We start from the raw sequence: 22245 nt of genomic DNA on the forward strand, positions 1-22245 counted from the left end.
ACTTTCCTCTTTCAATAAGCTTTTTAAGTTGAGACCTATCCCAGTCTGTGTCTGTGTTAGAATTGCTTGTTAATACGTTTTTTTATAATGTTTTTAACCCTTTTTTAAAATATGTTTTTAAAGATTTTTTATAAAATGTTTTCAACGTTGTTTTGTTTTAATGTATTTAAGGTCTGTTTTTATAAAGTTTTAAAGTGTTTTCGGTGCTTTTGTTTGCCGCCCTGGGCTCCTGCTGGGAGGAAGGGCGGGATATAAATCAAATAATAAATAAATTAATTAATAAATAATAAATATATAGTTAAACTATGGAATTCACTCCCACTGTAGGCCACCAACTAGCTTTAAGAGGATTAGACAAATTCATGGAGTTATCAGTGCTATATATACATATTTATTTAAGATGCATTTATTGCCTCTGTAAGATGTATTTATCATGCCACCCAAGAAATTTATCCTTCAAGTATTTGTAAAGATCCACACATGCAAATTTGTCTAATCCTCTTAAACCTCCAAGCAGGAGTGCTCTTGTTCAGGGCAGCACAAGAGCACTCCTGCTTGGAGGTGTGAGTACACTGCAACATTCTGTTGGAGGTCCTACCTTTTTACTTTGTAATACTTTCTACTTTTCAACAAAAAGGTTCTTAGAGCACTTTAGAATACTCCTGCGTTTAGTCTCTGGAGGGACAGTGTGAAGATTCCTACCTTCCTTTTCGGTTCCAAGTGCCTTCAGAGCTCTAGCATATCTCTTGTGTTCAAAGCCACCTGGTGAGCCCTTCTACCTTGCAAGCTTAGGGCTCTTGTCATCTGGAGGAACACTCTTAAGCTTGTTTGTTTATGCTCCTGCCAGTTAATTGGGGAGATATGCTGCCCCCAACTTTACAAATCTCCTCCTTCTCTTATCTGTTTCTTCTCTGTTTGGTAACGCTTGCCATCCACTTCACTAAACAATTATTTCCCCTCTCTTGATCACAACAGGTGATACTCTTTTCCCTTAAGAACATAAGAAAAGCTTGCTGGATCAGGCCAGTGGCCCACCTAGTCCAGCATCCTAGCCTCACAGTGGCCAACCAGATGCCCACGGGAAGCCCACAAGCAGGACCTGAGTTGCAAGAGCTCTCTCCTCTTCCGTGGCTACCAGCAGCAACTGGTTTTCAGAAGCATATTGCCTCTAGGGTGGCAGAGCATAATCATCATGGCTAGTAGCCATTGAAAGCCTTATCCTCCATTCTTATCGTCTTTTAAAGTCATCCAAGTTGGTGGCCATCACTGCCTCTTCCAGCATTCAGCTTCATTGAATGTTCACGAGTTCTAGTGTTATGAGAGAGGGAGAAAAACTTTTCTCTGTCTGTTTTTTTATGCTATGCATAATTTTATACACTTGTAATCATGTCGTCTTGTAATCATATCTTTTCTCTAAACTAAAAAGCCCCAAATGCTACAACCTTTCCTCATAGGGGAGTTACTCCATCCCCTTGAACCCCTTCTTCCTGCATTAGGCCCCATCAGGACTGTACATTTAAAGCAGCATCACACCACTTGTCATAAACAGTCCTAGAAACCTGGAAGCTGTAGTTTGTTAAGGATACTGAGAGTTGTTAGTTGTTGTTATGTGCCTTCAAGTCGATTACGACTTATGGCGACCCTATGAATCAGTGACCTCCAAGAGCGTCTGTCATGAACCACCCTGTTCAGATCTTGTAAGTTCAGGTCTGTGGCTTCCTTTAGGGAATCAATCCATCTCTTGTTTGGCCTTCCTCTTTTTCTACTGCCTTCTGTTTTCCCCAGCATTATTGTCTTTTCTAGTGAATCAGGTCTTCCCTTCACAGAGCTACAGTCAATCCTTCTCCTCAGGGAACTCTGGGGATTTGATAAATTTGGATTTAAATGAGAACTGAATCAAATTTCTTCCCATGCCTAATTGTGCGTGCCCCATTAAGTGGAATGTGACTGAAATGAACAGAGCAGATTTTGTATTTCAGTGATTTGGAACGGAATCGCATTTTAAATTCCCTTTGCCATTTTGTGCATGCAAGCTGAGTGTGGAGGAATCCAGGTCTTGTGTCTGCTGCTAAAGTGGTTCATGTCAGTTCACATCTCTTTTTCTTTTGAAATAAATTAATCCACTTGAGATAATTAGAACTTTCAGATAACTCTGTGTATATTCCAGTATGAGTTGTAAGGGGATTGCTAATCAGATAAGAACTTTTAGAGTATCACCTCTGCTTTGTCATTCAAGGGTATTGAATCCAAAGGGTTGCAACCAGTTTTTGCCATTAACAACATTTTGATGGCGATGATGATGATGAGAAGTGGTTGAGTCCTATGGTGGTTCTGCACCAGCAGAAATAACTTCTTCAGGAGTACCTGATTATAATAATGAGCTGGTATAGCACAATGGGGAGGAGAGCCTGGCTGGGAGTCTAGAGTCTGTGAGTTCAAATCCCCCCTTGTGTCTCCTGGGCGTAAAGGGCCAGCTAAAGATCACCCCCACAGTGAGTGGCTCAGGGGTTATGTGCCCTGCCACCTGTGCAGCCGTGGGCAAGCTGCGTAGTCCCAAGGAGCCCAGTTGCCTCCCAGCTGACAGTTGCAGACAAAGAAGGGGCTGGCTTGTCCAGCTGTGGCAAGCTGAGCAAGCCCTAGCCAGCTGGGGAGGACTAGCCTAAGAGGGAGGCAATGGTAACCCCCCTCTGAATACCACTTACCATGAAATCCCTTTGCATATGGTCGCCATAAGTCGGGATCAAGGCAGTCCATTTCCATTTTTCAATGATAATGATATAGTCTGTATCGAATTGTGGCTTTGCACCAGCAGAAATAACTAGAAATGACTTCTATTTATATAAGTGGAGCACCTGATTTTCACCAATCTCCCTTATGCATTGCAGACCCTGTGACCCCTGAAAAGCTCCTCCTGAGAGGTGAAGGACTCTCCTGAACATTAAGGGATATGACTCAGAAGGCTGCGGTAGATGAGGGGATTGGCAGTCATTGGGTGCCCTGCCTTATATTAGTGGAAGTGCTTTCCACTATGGCAAAGCCACCACTGGATAAAACCCAAGGTTATGTATAGCACTCCTTACAGTGTGAATGTATGTTTCATATACACTGTTCTTGATCACCCTTACACTAACCTTCTAGTGTATAGGTTGTTTTTAACTGTTTTGATTATGTGTTTTAAAATTGTTCTATCTTGCCCTGGGACCTTGGGTGAAGGGCGGGTAATAAATAATGATGATGATGATGTATCTCAGTATTATTACTAGCTGAGAGAGAGAGAGTTGGCTGGTCAAAGGTTATCTAGTAAGTTAATGGTAGAGGTGAGATTTGATCATTGTGTGGATTTGTGCTCTTAGCTACAACATTATATCAGGTCTCAAAATGGTGCAAAAGTCAGTCCAGTTAAATGTTTGCCTAAAACTTCTACTTCCATTAGGATGCAGCTTCAGTTCCCCAGCCTTTCATTGTTGTGCCACATTCCTACATATCCATTAACGTACTTACAGCTAGGCTTGTGAAAGAGACAACTGCTTGCTGACAGGATATGGTTTCTTTGAGATCCTGATGCTGTGCCTCATATTGGAGAGTTCCTTCATACCTGTGCAATATTCCAGATGGAATGTCCAGCTTTGGCATGTGAGAGTGCCAAAGCAGCTCTTTGACATAACCTTGCAGGGTGACCATGATAATAACTGCCTAGATGACTGTCTGGGAGTACCCATTGTTGTAGAAGTTATTTGGCCAAAGTGCTGTCATTATTTCAGAAATGATTGGTTCCTATCAAGAGATTTAAGGGGTGTGTGTGTGTACGTGTATCATTTGCTGACGGCTAAACTGAGCAAGTGATGGAGCCAACAACGGAACGTCTTTGCTGCACAGCCATGTGGAATAAAGGGCTCCTTTGACTTGCAATTCACAACGAAAGAATGTGGCACCAGTGCAAGTGGCCATCACCACATCTAGTAGCAGCAAACTTCAGTGTTAGAGGATCTATTTTGCATGCAGGTCCCTGGTCTGCATGCAGTAATCAGTTTTTTAATGACAACTGCAGCATTATATAAGCAACCATTTCTACCCACTTTCAGTTCTGGAATTTCATAGCAGTTTGATGGAGCTAGATACAGAGGAAAGTCTCATACACTTACTGCTATTTCAACTCACTTCCCCCTGCCCCCTTTACAATGGGTCGAGAAACATGATGTGCTTTTGTGAGTCACAGGGTTACAGCTATTTATTTACTATCTATATATTTATTTTATTTGTGTGCATGTTTTTTTTATTTTACAGATAAAGCGAGACAAACCAGAGACAGTCCCAGATTTAAAAAATGTAGTTGAAGAGAAGTTTAAAGCCCTGGAAAGCACAAACAGTGACCTTGATTTGCGAAGGAATGAGAAATTTGTCCTTTTTAAGGAGCAACTCAAGCAAATGAAGACTCAGTGTAAGTCTTTGCTTTATCAATACACTTGGAAAGTTCTGAACAAGTATAAACAGCTGTTCTCCTGTCTACCTCTGTCTCTTGCTGTGCACCTGGAGCAGGGAAATCCTAGGTTCTCAGTAAGATAGAAATTCAAGCTCCCCATGTCACAGAGGAGACTGGTGGCTCCGATGTCAGTGGGGCAGTGAATGTTCTCCGGGTTTTAGTCTGAACTTTCAAGGAGCTGTTGACATAGGAGCTACCAGTCTCCACTGCTGTGTCTTTTCTATCAACCCAATATGACCCTGCAGGATGAGCTAAGGTGAAACAGAATATCTATGCTTTCCATTTGTTCATCTTATCCATTTAAACTTTGTGCCACAGATTTCTGTGATACTCCTGGTTGAATGAATAGGTTGACTTAAACTATTCTCCAGAAGCCCAGTTCTCCTTTTCTTCTTTTCTTTTTCAATTTGCTAGTGAATTGTTTAAAACACAAAAGACAGCAATTGGGGAGCAATCTGTGATTTGCATTTCTTTCATAGAACTGAATGAAAGGTATCACTTTATGCAGCTTAATGTACATCAGCAAGTAATAAGCAGTGATTTTTCTTCGAGTCTCTCACGGTGCTGGGTTTATTTGCATATATATGTATTGCAAATCTTGCTTCACATCCCTTTTTTGTATTTGAAGGGTGAGCTTTTTTATTTTATAAGTATGCTATATTCCCTTTTTGATAGGATCTTTTACAAAAGGATTAGGTAAGCTGTTTTCATTTTGTCACTCTAACAAATTGCTCCAGTTTCACAATCCAGGATATGTTGCAATCGTAAAGAGACCTTTGCTTTAATCATGGAACTTCATTGTTGGAAAATGCTTACAGTGTCTGTTCCCAGGTTTTCAGATTGGGCATATGAACCATGTAACACTGCAGCATATTACAATCCCTATGGCCTAATTTAGTTGCTCTCACGCTGTGCTCCAGCGAACTCCAGGGTTTCTCGTAAGCTTCTCGGGATTCCTCTGTGGGAAGATTGACTGGGCTTTCCCAAATTTCTGAGTTTTCCCAAATTTCTGAGTTCATTGACCCCTTGATGAGCTTATAAAGCTGTCATTGGCCCCAGTCCAAATTCTTAGGAATGTAAATGAAATAAAGACAAGAAATATCAATATGTAATCCGCATTTATTAATCATCAAATCACCATTAATAGGAATCATAAAATGTAAAAAAAAAACCTTTTAAAATACAGAGGCTCTGCCTCATCTATATAAGAATTTCTGAGGCTCAAAGTTCCTGATTAAATTTTTCGCGCTGTACTTCATAAACTTCTTTTCCATCCCTAGGCCCTTTCCTACCCCTGCTTTCGACCCCCTAGTCTTTACTCATCCCCTGCACAGTCCCACCAACCCCAGGAGGACATCTACCATTTTGGAAAAAGGTGGACAAGATTCCGTGAAAGGCAGCTTGGGCTGTGCGTGACAGGGGAAATTCAATACTAGTGAACAAGCTGCCTTTCAGGGAATCTTGTCCACTAGTATTGAATTTCCCCCTGTCATGCACAGCCCCAGGGGTGTCCTAGGGTGCGCTCCCAGTTCACAAGGCACAATTAGGAGGGTAAATCAATTTGGCCAGCCTGTCATGCAAGGTTGTTTTTTTTGGGGGGGGAGCATGGTAGAAAACGTCTCAGAAATCTCCACAATGTTATCAGGAGATCTGTAAGTTGATTGGGTGGGTGGTTCTTTTTTTTCTTTTTTTACAATAATTTTTTATTCAAATTTTCATAAAACATACAAAACAAAATCATAAAACATTCAAAGACAAAAAACAAAGCAAAACAAAAATGATTAAACAAAAAAATAAAATGTTGACTTCCCATTTGTCGCAGATCAAATCAGTTGTAGGTCTACAATATATAACAATCCTGTCTCTTAAATTATATTATAAAATCACTTTCCTCTAGTAGTTATCTTAATTAATCATCAAATCTCATAAACATTACTTTATTCTTTCCACAAAAAGTCAAAGAGAGGTTTCAATTCTTTAAGAAATATATCTATCAATTTTTCTCCAAATAAACATGTCGATTAATCCATCTCGTTAATAATAATAATAATCTTATTGTCATAATCATAGTCCAAATAAACATATCGATTAATCCATCTCATCAAAATCTGTTAGGTCCAATAATTTCAATAGCCATTATTCCATTATCCATATTAATTCCATCTTCCATCTTCAATAGTCCTGTTAAGTCCAGTAATTTCAGTGTCCAATCTTCCATTATCAGTATTCCATAATAATCTTGCTGTCATAGCCATAGTCATATAATAAGAGTCTGATGGGAATTTCCTCTATCCCAAATATTTTCTTGCCATCAATTCTGAATAAGTTGCTGAAATATTGTTGTAAAGTCATATCTGTGTTCTTCTTTTTTACAAAATGCACTGGCTCATCTCTTGAGAGTTTTTCCATTGTCACATGGCTGCAGTTAATTCCATAGATTTTCTCTATATCAAGCTCCATCATTCCAGTCCAGAAGATTATCCAAGCCATTGATAACTTTATCTCTAATATCTTCATTAATTTCTTCAGAGATAACGTTAAATTCCAAACAGTAGATTTTATTTCTAATATCCATAAACTCCAGATCTTTTTCCAGTTCCACATTTGTTCCAATCTCCAGGGCTTGTATCTTCCCTTTATTTTTTCTTTTCTCATCTCTGATCTCATTCTCCTCTCTCACAGGATCCCCTATTTCTTTAAGCTCCTGCGTCATTTTGCTCAGTTCAATTTTCAGCTCCTTACTGCCCTGTCGCAGGGTTTGTTTCATTATCTCAATCTCATCCATTATTTTCTGAAACATAATTACTTCCAGATTCTCAGCCACTTTCTTGATTGCCATTTTTAAAACCACGAAAACAAAACAAAACAAAAATAAAGAAGAACCACTTCTTATTTCAGCAACAATTGGGTTAATATTCCAGGCTTGATGACATCACAGTATAAACAGAGCAACCTGCCTTATCTCTCTATGTTCAAGAACACAAAACAAATTTAGTTCCCAGCATCAAAACAGTTAGTGGCGTTGTGAAGAAGCAGATTCGTCAAAATAAAATAGACCAAAAAGAGAATAGTCCCAGACAATATAATGTTCCTCGGAATAGAAATCCCTCTTCTGTTTATATCTTTAGAATGCACTTCCAGGACAGCTTTTTGCAATAGAAACAGAGATAAGCTATTAATTTCGTGAATAACAGAGAAGAGTTATAGCTCACCCAGAAGTTCTTTAAAGCTGATTCATTTGACAAATCTCTTTTTGCTGCAACAATTTAAACCAAGTAAAAAAAATAATAGAAAGAAGGGTGCTTGCCTGTTAGTCCGTTTTCTCTTTGAAGAAAAGATAAACGTATCGCATTAATCAGATAGAGCTTGTTCGGAAGTCCGTCCGGCATTGCTGGCTGGACCTTTTCTCATAAATTAATGAAATCCAGTCCTCCCAACAAAAACAGGCTTTTGAGGTTGATCACTACGTTTCTCCCTGCCCGGGAGAAATTTCATCAGTCAAAAAAAAAATGTTCTGACTGATTTATATCTGAATAACCTTCTTTTGAGGCGGGAGCCCGTCTCAAAAGCAGGCACAAGCGAAGTCAGATTGGGTGGGTGGTTCTGATCGGATAGATTGATGTGGAAAGGGTTTCCTGAAGGGAGAATGTTTGCCTAATTTATTTTAGTTCAGTTCCAAGTAATGAAATACAGAGAATTATTGAATTAAAATTTCTAGCTCAGAGCACAAATGAACAATTAAAAGGTTTGAATACTTATGTGTCGCTTGATTGATTGATTGAATGAAATATTTATAGACTATACTTTTTAAAAAATACAGCAAGGTGGCATAAGGCATACAAAATTACAATAATTTAAATAAAAGCATCAGTAAATACTGGTAGGTAGAAAGCAATCCACATTGCAAAGGCCCGTCTGAATAACACAGTTTTTAGAAGGCATATAAGAATGATTCCTACTGAACCTGGCAGGGAGTTCCGCAGGGCAGGGCCTGCTATGCTAAAGGCTTCCAGTCTAGTAAAGATTGACCAAACTTCAGGGGTGTGGGAAACCACCAGAAATGCCCGATCAGAGGATCTCAGTGATCAAGAGCATATGGAATCAGGTGGTCCTTAAGGTGTTTTGAGCCCAAGTTTTTAGAGCTACCTGGCCCAGTAGCAGATTGGCAAATTTATGCTGTGAGAGACTCTCAAAAGATTCTCATAATCACTTTCAGTTCTGGTATCGTGAACAGAAATATGGTATCCATTTGTTGCCAGGATTATTCAGGTGGCATTTCCTGTCTTCATTCTTGGTCTTCCATGGTGTCGGCCTTCAGCAAAACCTGTTAGGCAACAGAGCCCGTGGAGACAAGGTAGTGTGGCCAAGCAGCTGGAACTCATGCAGCTCATGATGGAGCTGTAGACAAGATTTTACTGTTTTGGGCTCAAGGAACATTAACAGCTTTTAAAAATATTTTAACTGGTTAGTAGTAAGGAAAAGTCTGTAGGTCTTGGGGGAGGGGCAGCTCAGTTGTCATATCAAATTGTTGTTCAGACCATATCAATAGTAATGGGAAGGGCATAGAGTGAAACTATATGATGTAGTGACCTTGCTGAAGCTAAGCAGGTCAGGGTCTCGGCAGTGCCTGACTAAAATTTTTGTTTTCCTTCCATCCCCTGTCCAGCCTTCTGATATTATCAACAATTTACTAGCTGGCATATCAAGAACTGCTGAAATAACAAACTACTGATTTATAGAAAAGACAGTGTGTATGTGGTCACAAGGATCATCTTTTTAGTGTCAAGTGATGTGTGGAATTGCCAAAACCTGTGCTTATGTCAACGGTGGCAGGCACATTTACCTCTTACGTTGTGAGGTTCCTTTCCACACTTGCATGTTGTCCTATTTTCTGGGTAGAGGAATACTGGAGTATCAAACTTTGCTCCAAAGGAGAAACAAGCAAGCCATATTTGTGACCAATGCTAACTATGATAATTATAAGGAGTTGGGATAACAGGTGTGTGGATCTATGCAATTATTATGTTCTAGAGCTGGATCAGTGGGATCCATCATAGTGCAATGGATCTGAATTCCAACTCCTCTGCCATCCCCTTCTCTTCCCACTTTCTTGGCAGCTACCCTTCTTCCCTGGTGCCTTCAATGCTGCAGTGGCAGTTTTGCAGGTATAAGGAGACCTGGGATCTGTGGTTTCCAGGTCACCTAATGTCCTTACTAAGAACTCAGGTGCCCTGGAAACTTATATTTGCCAGGATCCCTGGCACTTGGGAAATTACCACTGTAGCATCCAGAGTGCAATGAGGCACACTGACTTAGAGAGGAATTTGGGGGGAAATGGCACTTGCTTTTAATGTCAGATATCACTTGGAGCAGAAGTTCATGTACTGAGTCAGATAATCACAGATACCAGCAGCACTTTTTACAGCCTTGGGCTGCAATCCTGCACACAGTTACATATAGTTTTGGAAATCAAGGGGACCTGTGTGCATATTGCAGTGCTTAAAGATTATAGCCCTTACTACCAGCAGATTATCCCATCATTATTCTTCCCATTTTAATGGGAGGGACTTGATCAAGGTCACTTGGTGAGCCCCATGGAAGCACTAGTCATTACAACAGAAGGAAAACTTCATTAATTGCAATCCTAAGTATAAGATTGACACACGCATGTTCTGGAGGATATTTTAAAGTGCACACCAGGTTCATATGGGCAGTGTTCAGCCCTTTGGGTCTCCTTGTCACCACGAGTGACCTAAAACAACTCAGTACCTGACTGTAGTTGTACATTAAGGGAACACATTTAGTAGGAATGCACTTCAATGAGTTTTAGAACAGGCTGAAAGCAAACCCATTGTAGGGGAAGAAAGGTGTGATTACACGGATGCTTGCCTTTGTAGGAAACCTTAGGAAATTAAGGGCTGGGCTTCTCCACAAATGATAAAGGTGCAGAGAAGAGATTTCAGCTGATGTAGGTTGCCATGTCACACTGAATAATGTTACATCTGCTGGAATTTTCTCCTTTATACAACTTTTAACAGTACACGATCCCTGTCCTCCTTTGGCCACTCTAAGATCCCGTTCCTCAGGATCAGGCATGACCAGACGCAAATAAAGGACATTTGGGGAAAAGACCCGGCTCAGTGGTAGAGCACCTGCTTTGCATGCAGAAGGTCCTAGGTTCAATCTACGGCATCTCTAGGTAGGGCTAGAAATGTCTCCTGCCTGGAATCCTGGAGAGCTGCTGCTAGTCAGTGTAGACAGTACTGATCTAGATGGACCAATAGTCTGAGTTGGTCTAATGCAGCTTCCTAGGGTGACTACGAGAGCCAGTGTTGCATAGTGGTTAGAGTGTTGGACTACAACCTGGAAGACCAGGGTTCGAATCCCCACACAGCCATGAAGCTCACTGAGTGACCTTGGGCCAGTCTCTCCCTCTCAGCCTCAGAAGAAGGCAATGGTAAACCCCCTTTGAATACCGCTTACCACGAAAACCCTCTTCATAGGGTCGCCATAAGTCGGGATCGACTTGAAGGCAGTCCATTTCCATTTTCAGGTTGACTACTTTCCGCTTCCTCTGTTCTTATTATTTGTAGCAGTGGAGTCCTCTTTTTATTCCTCTTGCTGTGTGGCATTTAATTCCTTGTCTTCACAGTTCATATAGCTCTGGGCCTCAGAAGTGTTACATGACTTGTAAATGTGGTGTTGGCACTTTTCCAAGAATGACAACTGCAAGTTGCAGACCTCCTGCTGGTGTAATTTTCATCCTCTTGTTTAATGATCAATTGGTGCTGCCTGGCCATTATGTTGTTATTCCTAATTTCCAGGTGTTTGTCTTTCCTGAAGCAGAAAGCTGTAATAATCAAGGAGGGGTCCATACCCTTAGCATATCTTAAAGGTTTGGTCAAGTGACCAAGCATTTTAAGCACTTGGATTATCAGAATTCCATAATGAGTTAACAGTCGTTGTGACTGACCTTTCGTAGAAATGGAGCAGGTTTTGTGTTGTTGCTATGTCTTCCCATTGAACTCAAACCTGTTCAGGGCACTGCTGGGGGGAGGACTAATCAGGCATACATCGTTTTTGTGGCCTGACTGTGATGTGACCAACACCAAAGTGAACATCTTTTCATTTATTCAACACAGCACTTTTGTTGCATAGTCCAGGGGTTCCTAAACTATGGTCTGTGGACTACCAGTGGTCTGAAAGCTTCATTCAGGTAGTCCATGACATATCTGCGTTAAATGTTCATATTGATTTTTTAATTGTATTTTTGTTGCTTCGTCTCTTAAATTGTATTTTACTTCAATTTGAATTTATGGAATGGAAATCATAATATAATAAAACCCAACGTAAGAAATAAACGAAGCAATGAAAATGCAATTAAGAAGCATACTGCATCCGGCACAATGTATTACAATTGCCACAACAGGCGGAAAAATCTTTAAGTGACCCACTCTCAGCAATTTTCAAGTAGCCCGTGGGGGAAAAAAGTTTGGGAACCACTGGCATAGCCTGTTGGGGAAGAGCTGAAAATTGGACTGATGTCTCCTGTTCAATGTCTGATACATTGGAGGTAATTATCCTGCAGGCTGTATCCATAGTCATTCTCTCTCTCCAGTGAATCCTGGGAGCTGTGTTCTGTGTGGGAGTAGGGGAGAAGGGATCCATAACTCACGGCACCTTCACTAAACTACAGCTTCTCGATTCTTTGGAGATTTGTATGACAAAGTATAAAATTAATATAGGTTGATGGAATGCTTTTGTGTTCCCCGCCTCCCCCCCCCCCCGGTCTTCTCTCCTCCAGCGTAAACATATCCTTCAATGTTTTCCATACATCTGACCATCTCCATTGCCCTCTGAGCCCTTTTTAATTTGTTGCACCCAGAACTGGACACAGTACTCCTGGCGATGTGAGACTAGTGCACAATAAAGCAGAGCCATTGCTTCCCATGACTTCAAATCTAATCCAAGCATTCTTGAAATACTTAGATGAAAGCTGCAGTCAGGGACCAACAAATGCTGATTCTCCTTGGTAGCCAGAGAAAATTTGTTCTTGCCATGGCTCTTATTTCCTCCCCTCCAGAGGGAGGTCACAGGGTATTCTGTCATTATGCCAAGTTTGCATCTTTGCACAACTGGAGGAAGAGCCTCTGCCCTCTTCCATGGCTCAGGAGGGGAAGAGGAATAGAATTTTGTGCTGAGCCTCAGACACTCAAAAGTGTCAAGGAGTCTTCTGACTTAACCAAGTATCTCTGAGGTTCACTGTGGTTATCGGGAATTTTGCATTTCTCTCTAGTTTTAAGATTAGCCTGGCATTACAGAGATTCCTTAGGTTTCTCTAGGCACATGTAGAAAAGGGGCTGTCCTTGATTTTGTGTTCTTACCAGTGCAAAAGATGTACTTGCCAATGGAGAGCTACCAAATGCATTTGTGGATCCTACACTGCAATCCTTTTCTCACTTACCTGGGAGGAAGTCCCAGTGGGCTCAATGGGACTTACCTTATGAGAAAATATGCATAGGATTGTGCTTAATAATAATTTAAAAACAATGTTGCCTAATTAATTAGTGTTTCTTTAGTTGATTTAATTGTTTTTATAAATTTGTCCGACCAGTTTGATGAATTAAATGTTGCAGTTCTAATTGTTAATCATAGAATAGTAGAGTTGGAAGGGGCCTATAAGGCCATCAAGTCCAACCCCCTGCACAATGCAGGAATCCAAATCAAAGCATTCCCAAAAGGTGGCTGTCCAGCTGCCTCTTGAATGCCTCCAGGGTCGGAGAGCCCACTACCTCTCTAGGTAATTGGTTCCATTGTCGTATGGCTCTAACAGTTAGGAAGTTTTTCCTGATGTCCAGCCAAAATCTGGCTTCCTGCAACTTGAGCCCATTATTCCGTGTCCTGCACTCTGGGACAATTGAGAAGAGATCCCAGCCCTCCTCTATGTGACAACCTTTCATGTACTTGAAGAGTGCTATTATGTCTCCCCTCAGTCTTCTCTTCTCCAGGCTAAACATGCCCAGTTCTTTCAGTCTCTCCTCATAGGACTTTGTTTCCAGTCCCCTGATCATCCTTGTTGCCCTGCTCTGAACCCGTTCCAGTTTGTCTGCATCCTTCTTGAAGTGTGGAGACCAGAACTGGACGCAGTACTCAAGATGAGGCCTAAGCAGTGCTGAATAGAGGGGAACTAGTACTTCACGCATATAATAATAATAAATTATTATTAATAATATTTACTATTAGTATTCAGATAACTTCTGGTATATTATCTTTTTAAAATCCTTCCTAAGAGCCCCGTAGAACAGGTCAGAATTGTTATCCCTGTCTTGGAAATGGAGGGAAGGGCTGAGACTAAGAGAGAGCGGCTTGCTTAAAATAAACCAAGTGAGTTCACAAAAAAGGACAAGATTCAAACCAGGGACTTCCTGATTTGTAGCTCATCTGCTACACTCCTCTAACGCCTCTTGCAAACCAGTCCCTCTGAGATAGAAACAACGAGCAAGCAGCAACAAGCAGAGGCACCATGCTTTATAATTTATCTAATTCATTCTCTCAACACCTCTGTTAAAATTGGGTGAGATGTTATTTCCATTTGACAGGTGATAAATCCAAAGCACAGATTTTATTCTGTTAGCCTAAAGGTACTCTGGGACTCATTGACAGAACCAAGGGCCTTGGCGTTTTCTAACATTTCTTCAGCTTTTGACTGCCATTAATCTTGACTGTAAAGAGGTTGTCAACCTGCCTATTGTTGTAGGTGATGGTTGGCTAGTTCTCTGGGCCTGTGCTTTGGGAATAGTTGGAAAAGTACATCTCTTTGGGCTCAGAATGCAAATTCTTAACATGCCCTTTTCCAACTATTTGCCACTGAAGAAGACTTCATAAGTCAAAATGCATCTGGCATATTTTCTGAAACACACCTATTGCAAACAGTCTTCATCTTCAGAATATCAAGGTTTTGGGCAACCCTACCTTTGTTATTTCATTGCTGTGGTGCAGTCAGCATTTGAGAGATATATCCAGTCAGTTAGATATTTTAGAATAAATTCCTTCTGGGAGGAAGGGCAGGATGACGATGATGATGATGATAAATACACAGCATCTGCATTTCAGTGTTGTGAAACCACATAGTTTGGTTCTTATTGTATATTCTATAGGCCATAAACTCATTGTCTGTACATTTTTAAAATCTGTTCATATCTATATTGTAGAAATAAATGGGCGGGTATCCAACTAAGACATTCTGTCTGTGCAAGGATTTCTGCTTGAACAATTAGACTTCCTCCCTCCCACCGTGCCCTCCCCAGATATTACCCAGGGGGTTGGAGGAATCTCTAGATTTAGGGGGAAAACAAGGAGAGGAGGAGGAAGTCTCATTGCACAAGGGGACATTCTTGTGCTCTCAGGATCCTTGCATGTTCCTTAGCACTAATTTGGATACAACCAATGATGTCTATTTAGTACCTTGACCTTATTTATTATTTTGTCTCTATTGATTGGTCTGGGAATATATTCTTTAGGTTTGGTTTTTCACCAGTTGAGAGACAGGCATGATACCACCTGCCACATCTCTTCTCCTTGCGTACTTTTAGCCTTCTGCCGCACTGCTGTGAGGGCATGGGTGCCTGCTGTTCTTGTGCTGCTGCTTTCTCTTGACAGCTGCCAGGACTACCTGCACTGTACTACTGCTGGGTGGCTTTTATATGTGATCTTATCCCAGTTTTGGCTGCACCTCCACATGCAGCAGTGCACACCGGATGTTACCTGAAAAGGTTCTGCTGGCCACTTCCATGGACCCCCCCTCATGGGAAAGAACAGCGTACTTCCACTTGCGCATCCGACACACAAGGGCTATGCTGCAAATGTGGCCACCACCCCCTTTCTTTTGTTTTTTCTGACAACTCTAGACCTGCGCCACTGTTATGATGATGTGTGTATTTGTTTCAGAATGCTAGCAGTTAAGTAAATGGCCACTAGGAGTAGCTAGAGAACATGGCTTCAGTGGGGCGGGGAGGGAGCAAGAAGGCAGCTGTTTTAGTTTCTTTGCTCTTAATTGAGGTTTACTCTGCATGTGTGCACATGTGTGAGCGTGCGCGCACGTGCGCATTGCTGTGCCCCTGCAGGGCCAAGGAGCAAAGGGCTCTTACCCTTGGCCACTGCTGTCAGATGACCCCATGCTGCAATCAATGTAAAAGGAAGACTGCTTACTTACACAAGGACTTTCTTAACACTTCGTGGAATATTTCACAACAGATAACTGGCGGTCAATTGACCGGTCAATTGACCAGTGTCCCAGTGCTAGCTTAAGGGTGACTTCCAATATTCCCCACTGCTGTTATGTATTCTCCATTGCTACCTAGTCACTGGATTAACCAAAGCAAGTTTTCTGCCCCTTCTGTCCCCCCCCCCAACTGCAATGTTCTGCCTTTGCTGTCTTGAAAGCTGTAACCGACTGGATGAGTTTCTTCAAAACAATCACATTCTTAGGCAGCACACACAGAGAAAACCCATTTAGGTGGAATGCAGGGGGCCTCCAACCCCTTGACTAGCAATGTTGTGACTGAGTGACTTTTATTATCCTTGCGCAGAAGAAGTATTTGGGATCTTTTCAGCTGAGCGATATGCTTGCTGAGGCTTAGTGGTTAAGCAACTGCAGTGGATCTTAGTAGCACTGAGCAACATTTTTCCCCCACCACGACTTCATCAGATCATCCTGTTCCCATATTTCTTGACTGTATAAGTAGTTCATTTGTGCAACTTAGTTAGGTTACAAAATCATTACGCCTTGTGACTGGGCTTGCTTGCATTCACCAGAGACATTGTACATATTTCAAATGAGTAATGTGCCTATGTTCAGATGTTGGAGGTTGCATCTCAATTTCTTAGAAGATCTGCACTCTGCAACTTTTTAAAGAGTCATGTCTCTCAAAGTGACACATGACTTCCAGTTTTAAAGAACATTCTAATTTGTACAAGAAACTCTGACACAGTGTATTGAGTGATGCTTATTTTTGAACAGTTTTGGTGTAGTTGTTAAGGTGTTGGACCTGGGAGACCAGGGTTTGAATCCCCACACAGCCATGAAGCTCACTGGGTGACCTTGGGCCAGTCACTGCCTCTCAGCCTCTGAGGAAGGCAATGGTAAACCACCTCTGAATACCGCTTACCATGAAAGCCCTCTTCATAGGGTCGCCATAAGTCGGAATCGGCTTGAAGGCAGTTCATTTCCATTTTTAGGAGTCTCAGTCTGGGCAGTAGCAGCAATTAATTTCTAAGTCATTCTCGGGCTGCATTTCTACATCTGGTTGTACACAGAGAAGTCCCATTGATTTTAAAGGGATTTAAAAATTGCGTAGTTGTGCATAGGACGGCAGTCTTGGAAAATATATGGTTGGCTTATTGTAATACAATGTGCTATGTGAATGTATTGTTAGTTCCTTTGTTCAGGGGTGCTCCAATTGGTAATGATATGGTAGTAGGGAGATAAAAATTAGTACTTGGTCTTATTATTTGCCCTTTTTTTTTGTCAACTTGGGGAGATGGGTTAGGATGTGTGAAAGCGTTTACAGAAACATTCTCTATTTTTCAGGAGGCTGGCAAACTGTTTTGTATGTGTGTCGGGAAGGGAAATGGAAGAAGAGAGGGCTTAGCAGTAAAAGGGGAGGGTAGCACCTGTTTTTAAAGTGTTCTTTTTACATAAAGTTTCCCAGCTGCAAATTTCTAAATATAAAAAAGAACACTTTAAAAAAGAAAAACGTATTGCAGCCCTTGCCTTTATTGGTCAGATGCCCCTTTCTCCAATAACTTTTAAACTCTTGCCTTTCTCCCCCGCCCACTCCATGGGATATTGCTGAAGAATGCCCTCCCACTTTTGCAACCTGTGAATGGGGCTGCAAAAGTAGAATTGCATTCTTTGCCCAGACCAAACAAAAATACTTGTGAAGGGGAGACAGCACTGCATGTGGCCTACGATTTTCTGAAAGGTCTGCCAGAGAGGGCTGTGGGATGCCAGAATCCCATGAAAGACAAGCAGTGGCCCCCTTACTGCCAGTCACGTCTACAAGCAGAGGGCTCCTGCACACAGCTCCTGCAGTTACTCCCATGCAAACTTGATTGGGATTGGGGCAATGCATTGCTTGTGCTGAAAAGTTTGAACCTGCTTTTCAACTTTAAAAGTTTCCAATATATTTAAGCAAAACAGCAAAATAGTAAACAACAGCAGCAGTCCAACAAGGTTAAGGGAGGTGGACTTTGTGGTAGTAGAACCATCAAGTCCAAAGGTGTCTCACACCAGCCAGTGCAGAAGTGGGAGGGGGCTGGAGGGAAAATCAGCTTGCAGCTGTTGTACTTTCCCCTCCAACCCGGGTGATGTGTTGGGGGGCTGGACTCACTGTTCTGCTGGTTCCACTGCATCTGCACCTCTCTCTTCTGAAAATGGGGGCACATGATGCTAGTCAAACCCCGCCCCCTTTTTACTGTAAAACCTGGTGGGTGCAGCTTGAGTGTGTTTTTTTTTTAACCCCACCTTCAAAGAGATTTCTCAAGTGATCGGTAGGTCAACATGTTCCCCTCCAGGTGTGGCTAATGGAAACGCTTTGCTGTAAGCGACTAGTGTGTTCACAGCCTGAGGGCACATTCACCCTATACATTTACTCCACTATTATTCCACTTTAAAAAGTCACGGCTTCTCCCAAAGAATCATGGGAAGTATAGTTTGTGAAGGGTGCTGAGAATTGTTAAGAGACTCTTATTCTCACAGAACTACAATAGCCAGAGTGACTTAACAGGCAGTCCCTCTTCACAGGGAGCTGTGGAAACTTTATCTCTATGAGGGGAAGAGGGGTCTCCTAACAGCTTTCAGCACTCTTCACAAACTACACTTCCCAGGATTCTTGGGGGAAGCCATGACTGTTTGAAGTGGAACAATAGTGGAATAAATGGATGGTGTGAATGTGGTCTGAGTATCAAGATACTGGAATCTGATTCTGGTTTTTGAGGGGTGAGATCAAGGACTCTGAGTCAGACGGGGAATTGCACACAGGGCTATACCCAGGAGCATGTCCACAAGATGAGCCCCTGGTGCCAGTGCCCCCCTGGCCCAAAGATGGTTTGTTTGTTTGTTTGTTTATTATTGTCTAATTCATTATTTTACACTCCTCTGACTCTGAGGACTCCACTACAGAAGCCCCAGTATAACTACATATCCCCACTGGCTCCATCGGAGTAAAGCACTGCTGGGCTCCTTTAACTGAAGAGGCACTTTTCCGTAAAAGCAAAGCTTACTATTGAGACAGAACTGCTTGCTCCTTTATAAGTCCCCATCTGCACCTTCCATTTAAAGCATCATTGTTGTTGTTCTGTGCCTTCAAGTAGATTACAATTTATGGCTACCCTGTGAATCAGCGACCTCTAATAACATCTGTCATGGACCACCCTGTTCAGATCTTGTAAGTTCAGGTCTGTGGCTTCCTTTGTGTGGCTTCCCCCACAAAGAATCCTGGGAACTGTAGTTTCTGATGGGTGCTTAGAGTTGTGAGGAAACCCTTGTTTCCTTCATAGAGCTACAATTCGCAGAGTGGTTTAACAATCAATCCCTCTTCCCAGGGAGCTCTTGGCGGCTGTCCTTTCAGCTATAGCTGGGAGGAGGCTTCAGAGGGTGGACCTCTTTTTCCACTTGAAGAGCTCTACAAAATCCAAGGGCGCTTGGGATGCCCTGCAAGTCAGATAGCACTACTAAAACAGAAAGCAGTATAAAAATAAAAGACGCTAGCTGAGTAGCAGAAAAGTGGTATGAAACAGTAAATAAAACATCAAATAAGCCTGCAGTTACAATAATAAAATCAGAGTTGCTGTTCATTAAAAAGTTCATGAATTTATGAAAAGGTCTTTGTCTGGTAACTAGACAGAGATGTGTCCTCTCTTTAGAAGCCTCTTCCTATCATCTGGCGCAGTTGAAAGGGAGCATAGCACAGGTGCACTTAAATAAACAAATCTCTTAAGTGCTTCTGGAAAATAGTCATGCTCAAGCTTTGAGGAATCTCCAGGGGATTGGTGTCTATCAGTTGCCTTAAATTTGAGTGATATAGGAGAAGAGTGTGTGTGTGTGTGTAGGATTCACAATCCTTTTGCCTTTCTTACAGTCCGCACCAGTGCATGTTTACACAGAAGTAAGTCCCACTAATTTCATTGGGACTTACTCTCAGGTAAGTGTGCCTGGGATTACAGTCGTAATGTATGTCTAGACACCTAAAGAGCAGCTGGGAAGGAATCCTCTTCCCACAGTCAGAAGAGCAATAAGCAATAGCAGCTTGATTACTTTATCTCACTCCAGGCTGCAAATAATAATTACAGCAGCTTAAGTCTAATAAATAAAGGCCATGTGTTAAAATGCAAAGCAAGAAAGTGCTTCTTTAACAGGCAGCTGTAATCATGTGTAATTGTTTGGCAATCTAGTGTGGCTGTGGTAATCTATCTACATAATTACCTTTTGGGTTTTGTCTAATGTCTACCTCTGCACTGGTGGGATATTACTGCAGAAAAGATAAGTGAACTCCCCTATGTGGACAGGCAAAATTCAGTGAGATCCCCCACCCCTTGGTGCTGTGCATCATGTTCCCTTTGAGTGTATTAGCATCCTGAGACCCACCTGACATGCAACTTTCAGACATTTACTGGCAGTCTATAACTTTACAACACAGGTCGGCAAGGGTAATTATCCTTTTATTCTTGCGTATTACTGATGCACATTTAGCTGTACATTTAGTACTGTATATATAATATTGCTGAAGTACATTTAGGCACATTGAAAGTCTCTGATGGGAAGAAGACAAACCACAAAACAGGGAAAGTACCTCTGTTGTTGTTGTTGTTATGTGCCTTTAAGTTGATAACGACTTATGGCGACCCTATGAATCAGCAACCTCCAAGAGCATCTGTCGTGAACCACCCTATTCAGATCTTGTAAGTTCAGGCCTGTGGCTTCCTTTATGGAATCAACCCATCCCTTGTTTATTTATTTATTTATTGAATTTGTTAATCGCCTATCTGGCTGACCATCCAGCCACTCTGGGCGATGTACAAAGCAAAATAATACAAAAACAGCAACAGATCTAAAAAACTAAACAATGAAATAACACCTAACCAGCATTAAAAATAACAGAATACAACCAAAGAAGTTTGGCCTTCTTCTTTTTCTACTCTCTTCTGTTCTTCCCAGCGTTATTGTCTTTTCTAGTGAATCATGTCTTCTCATGGTGTGTCCAAAATATGATAACCTTAGTTTCATCATTTTAGCTAGTGATAGCTCTGGTTTAATTTGTTCTAACACCCAATTATTTCTCTTTTTTGCAATCCATGGTAAAGCTCTCATAAGAACATAAGAAGAGCCTGCTGGATCAGGCCAGTGGCCCATCTAGTCCAGCATCCTGTTCTCACAGTGGCCAACCAGGTGCCTGGGGGAAGCCCGCAAGCAGGACCCGAGTGCAAGAACACTCTCCCCTCCAACACCACCTTTCAAATGAGTTGATTTTTCTGGTTCTTCATCATACGGTTCCTCCGTGAATGAATCTGTCATCCTTGCATCTCTTTTATAGAGTTCTTCAGTGTTTTGCTTCCATCTTCCCTTTATTTCATCTCGGTCAGTCAGTGTGTCCCCTGTTGATTATTCAGCATCCCTACTCTTGGTTTAAATTTCTCTTTAATTTCTCTAATCTTTTGGAATAGGGCTCTTGTTCTATCCGTTTTGTTGTCCTCTTCTGTTTCTATATAGTAACTATTGTAATAGTTCTAGCAGGAGAAAAAGAGGAAAAGCACCTCCAGATGCTTGAAATAAGACGTATTCCAGGCCTGACATGTTTTTGGAACAAATCCTTCCCAGCAGGGGAGGGGGGCACATTTTTTGCAGCAGTTCTTATGGGACACGCTAGTAACTTCTTTTGATTTTGACTTATGTGTTGATAAATAAAATATGTATTTAGAATATTCTTCATTTCTATAGTGCTGTCAAATATGGTGCTTTGCAATATATTTGAGGACAAATTCCCTGCATGGAGGAGTATGCAATGGGGAAAAAAAACCTAACAGTGAGAGATGAAGAGGAGGGAGATGGAGGCAAGGCATGGAGTTCTGCTGCTTATAGGATTTTGCCCTATGCCATTGCATTTCTCTCCTTAAGGATCTCTTGCTGCATGGCAGAGGCAGGCATTCTGTAGTCTTCTAGATGTTGTTGCCCTCCTTTATTCATCATTCCTCAACACTGGCCATGCAGGTTGGAGCTGAAGGAAGTAGCCATGCAACATGTATTGGTATATAAAGCCCTTTAACAGCTTGGGACCAGTATACTTGAAGGATTGCCTTACTACATATATGCCCAGTCGACTGCTTCAATTTGTGGAACTGGTACTTTTACAAGTGTCACATAATGTTCGTTTTGCACTTGCAAGGAATCGATCCTTCAATGTGGCAGCAGCTACACTTTGGAACACCCTGCCCCTTGACATTAAGCAGGCACCTTGGCCATACTGTTTTCAGCACCCGCTGACAACTTTTTTATATAAGGAAGCCTACCCAGACATGTACATTTGGCTGTTAGTATGCAATTTTATTTTATCAAGTATATTTTTAAACCTGCAGATTTTATTTTGAAAAAAATTACACTAACTTCTTTGTAACATCTTACTGTTTAATCAGTAAGTTTAATGTATATTTTATGCTTTATGTAAACTGCTTAGAGGTTTTGATGATTTAATGGTATATTTTATTATTTA

At 41.6% G+C, this 22245-nt stretch overlaps 1 protein-coding gene across 1 annotated transcript in view; it reads left to right on the forward strand.

Moving 5' to 3' along the window:
* NSMCE2 (NSE2 (MMS21) homolog, SMC5-SMC6 complex SUMO ligase) overlaps nt 1–22245 on the forward strand; it is a 318295-nt gene that overhangs the window by 127938 nt on the left and 168112 nt on the right. The window contains exon 4 of the mRNA XM_061606608.1: nt 4285–4438. Coding sequence (XP_061462592.1) covers nt 4285–4438 — 154 coding nt within the window. The remainder of the gene's footprint in view (nt 1–4284; nt 4439–22245) is intronic.

The sequence above is a fragment of the Rhineura floridana genome, chromosome 1 (genome assembly GCF_030035675.1).
Source record: "Rhineura floridana isolate rRhiFlo1 chromosome 1, rRhiFlo1.hap2, whole genome shotgun sequence".
In the NCBI taxonomy this organism is placed as follows: domain Eukaryota; kingdom Metazoa; phylum Chordata; class Lepidosauria; order Squamata; family Rhineuridae; genus Rhineura; species Rhineura floridana.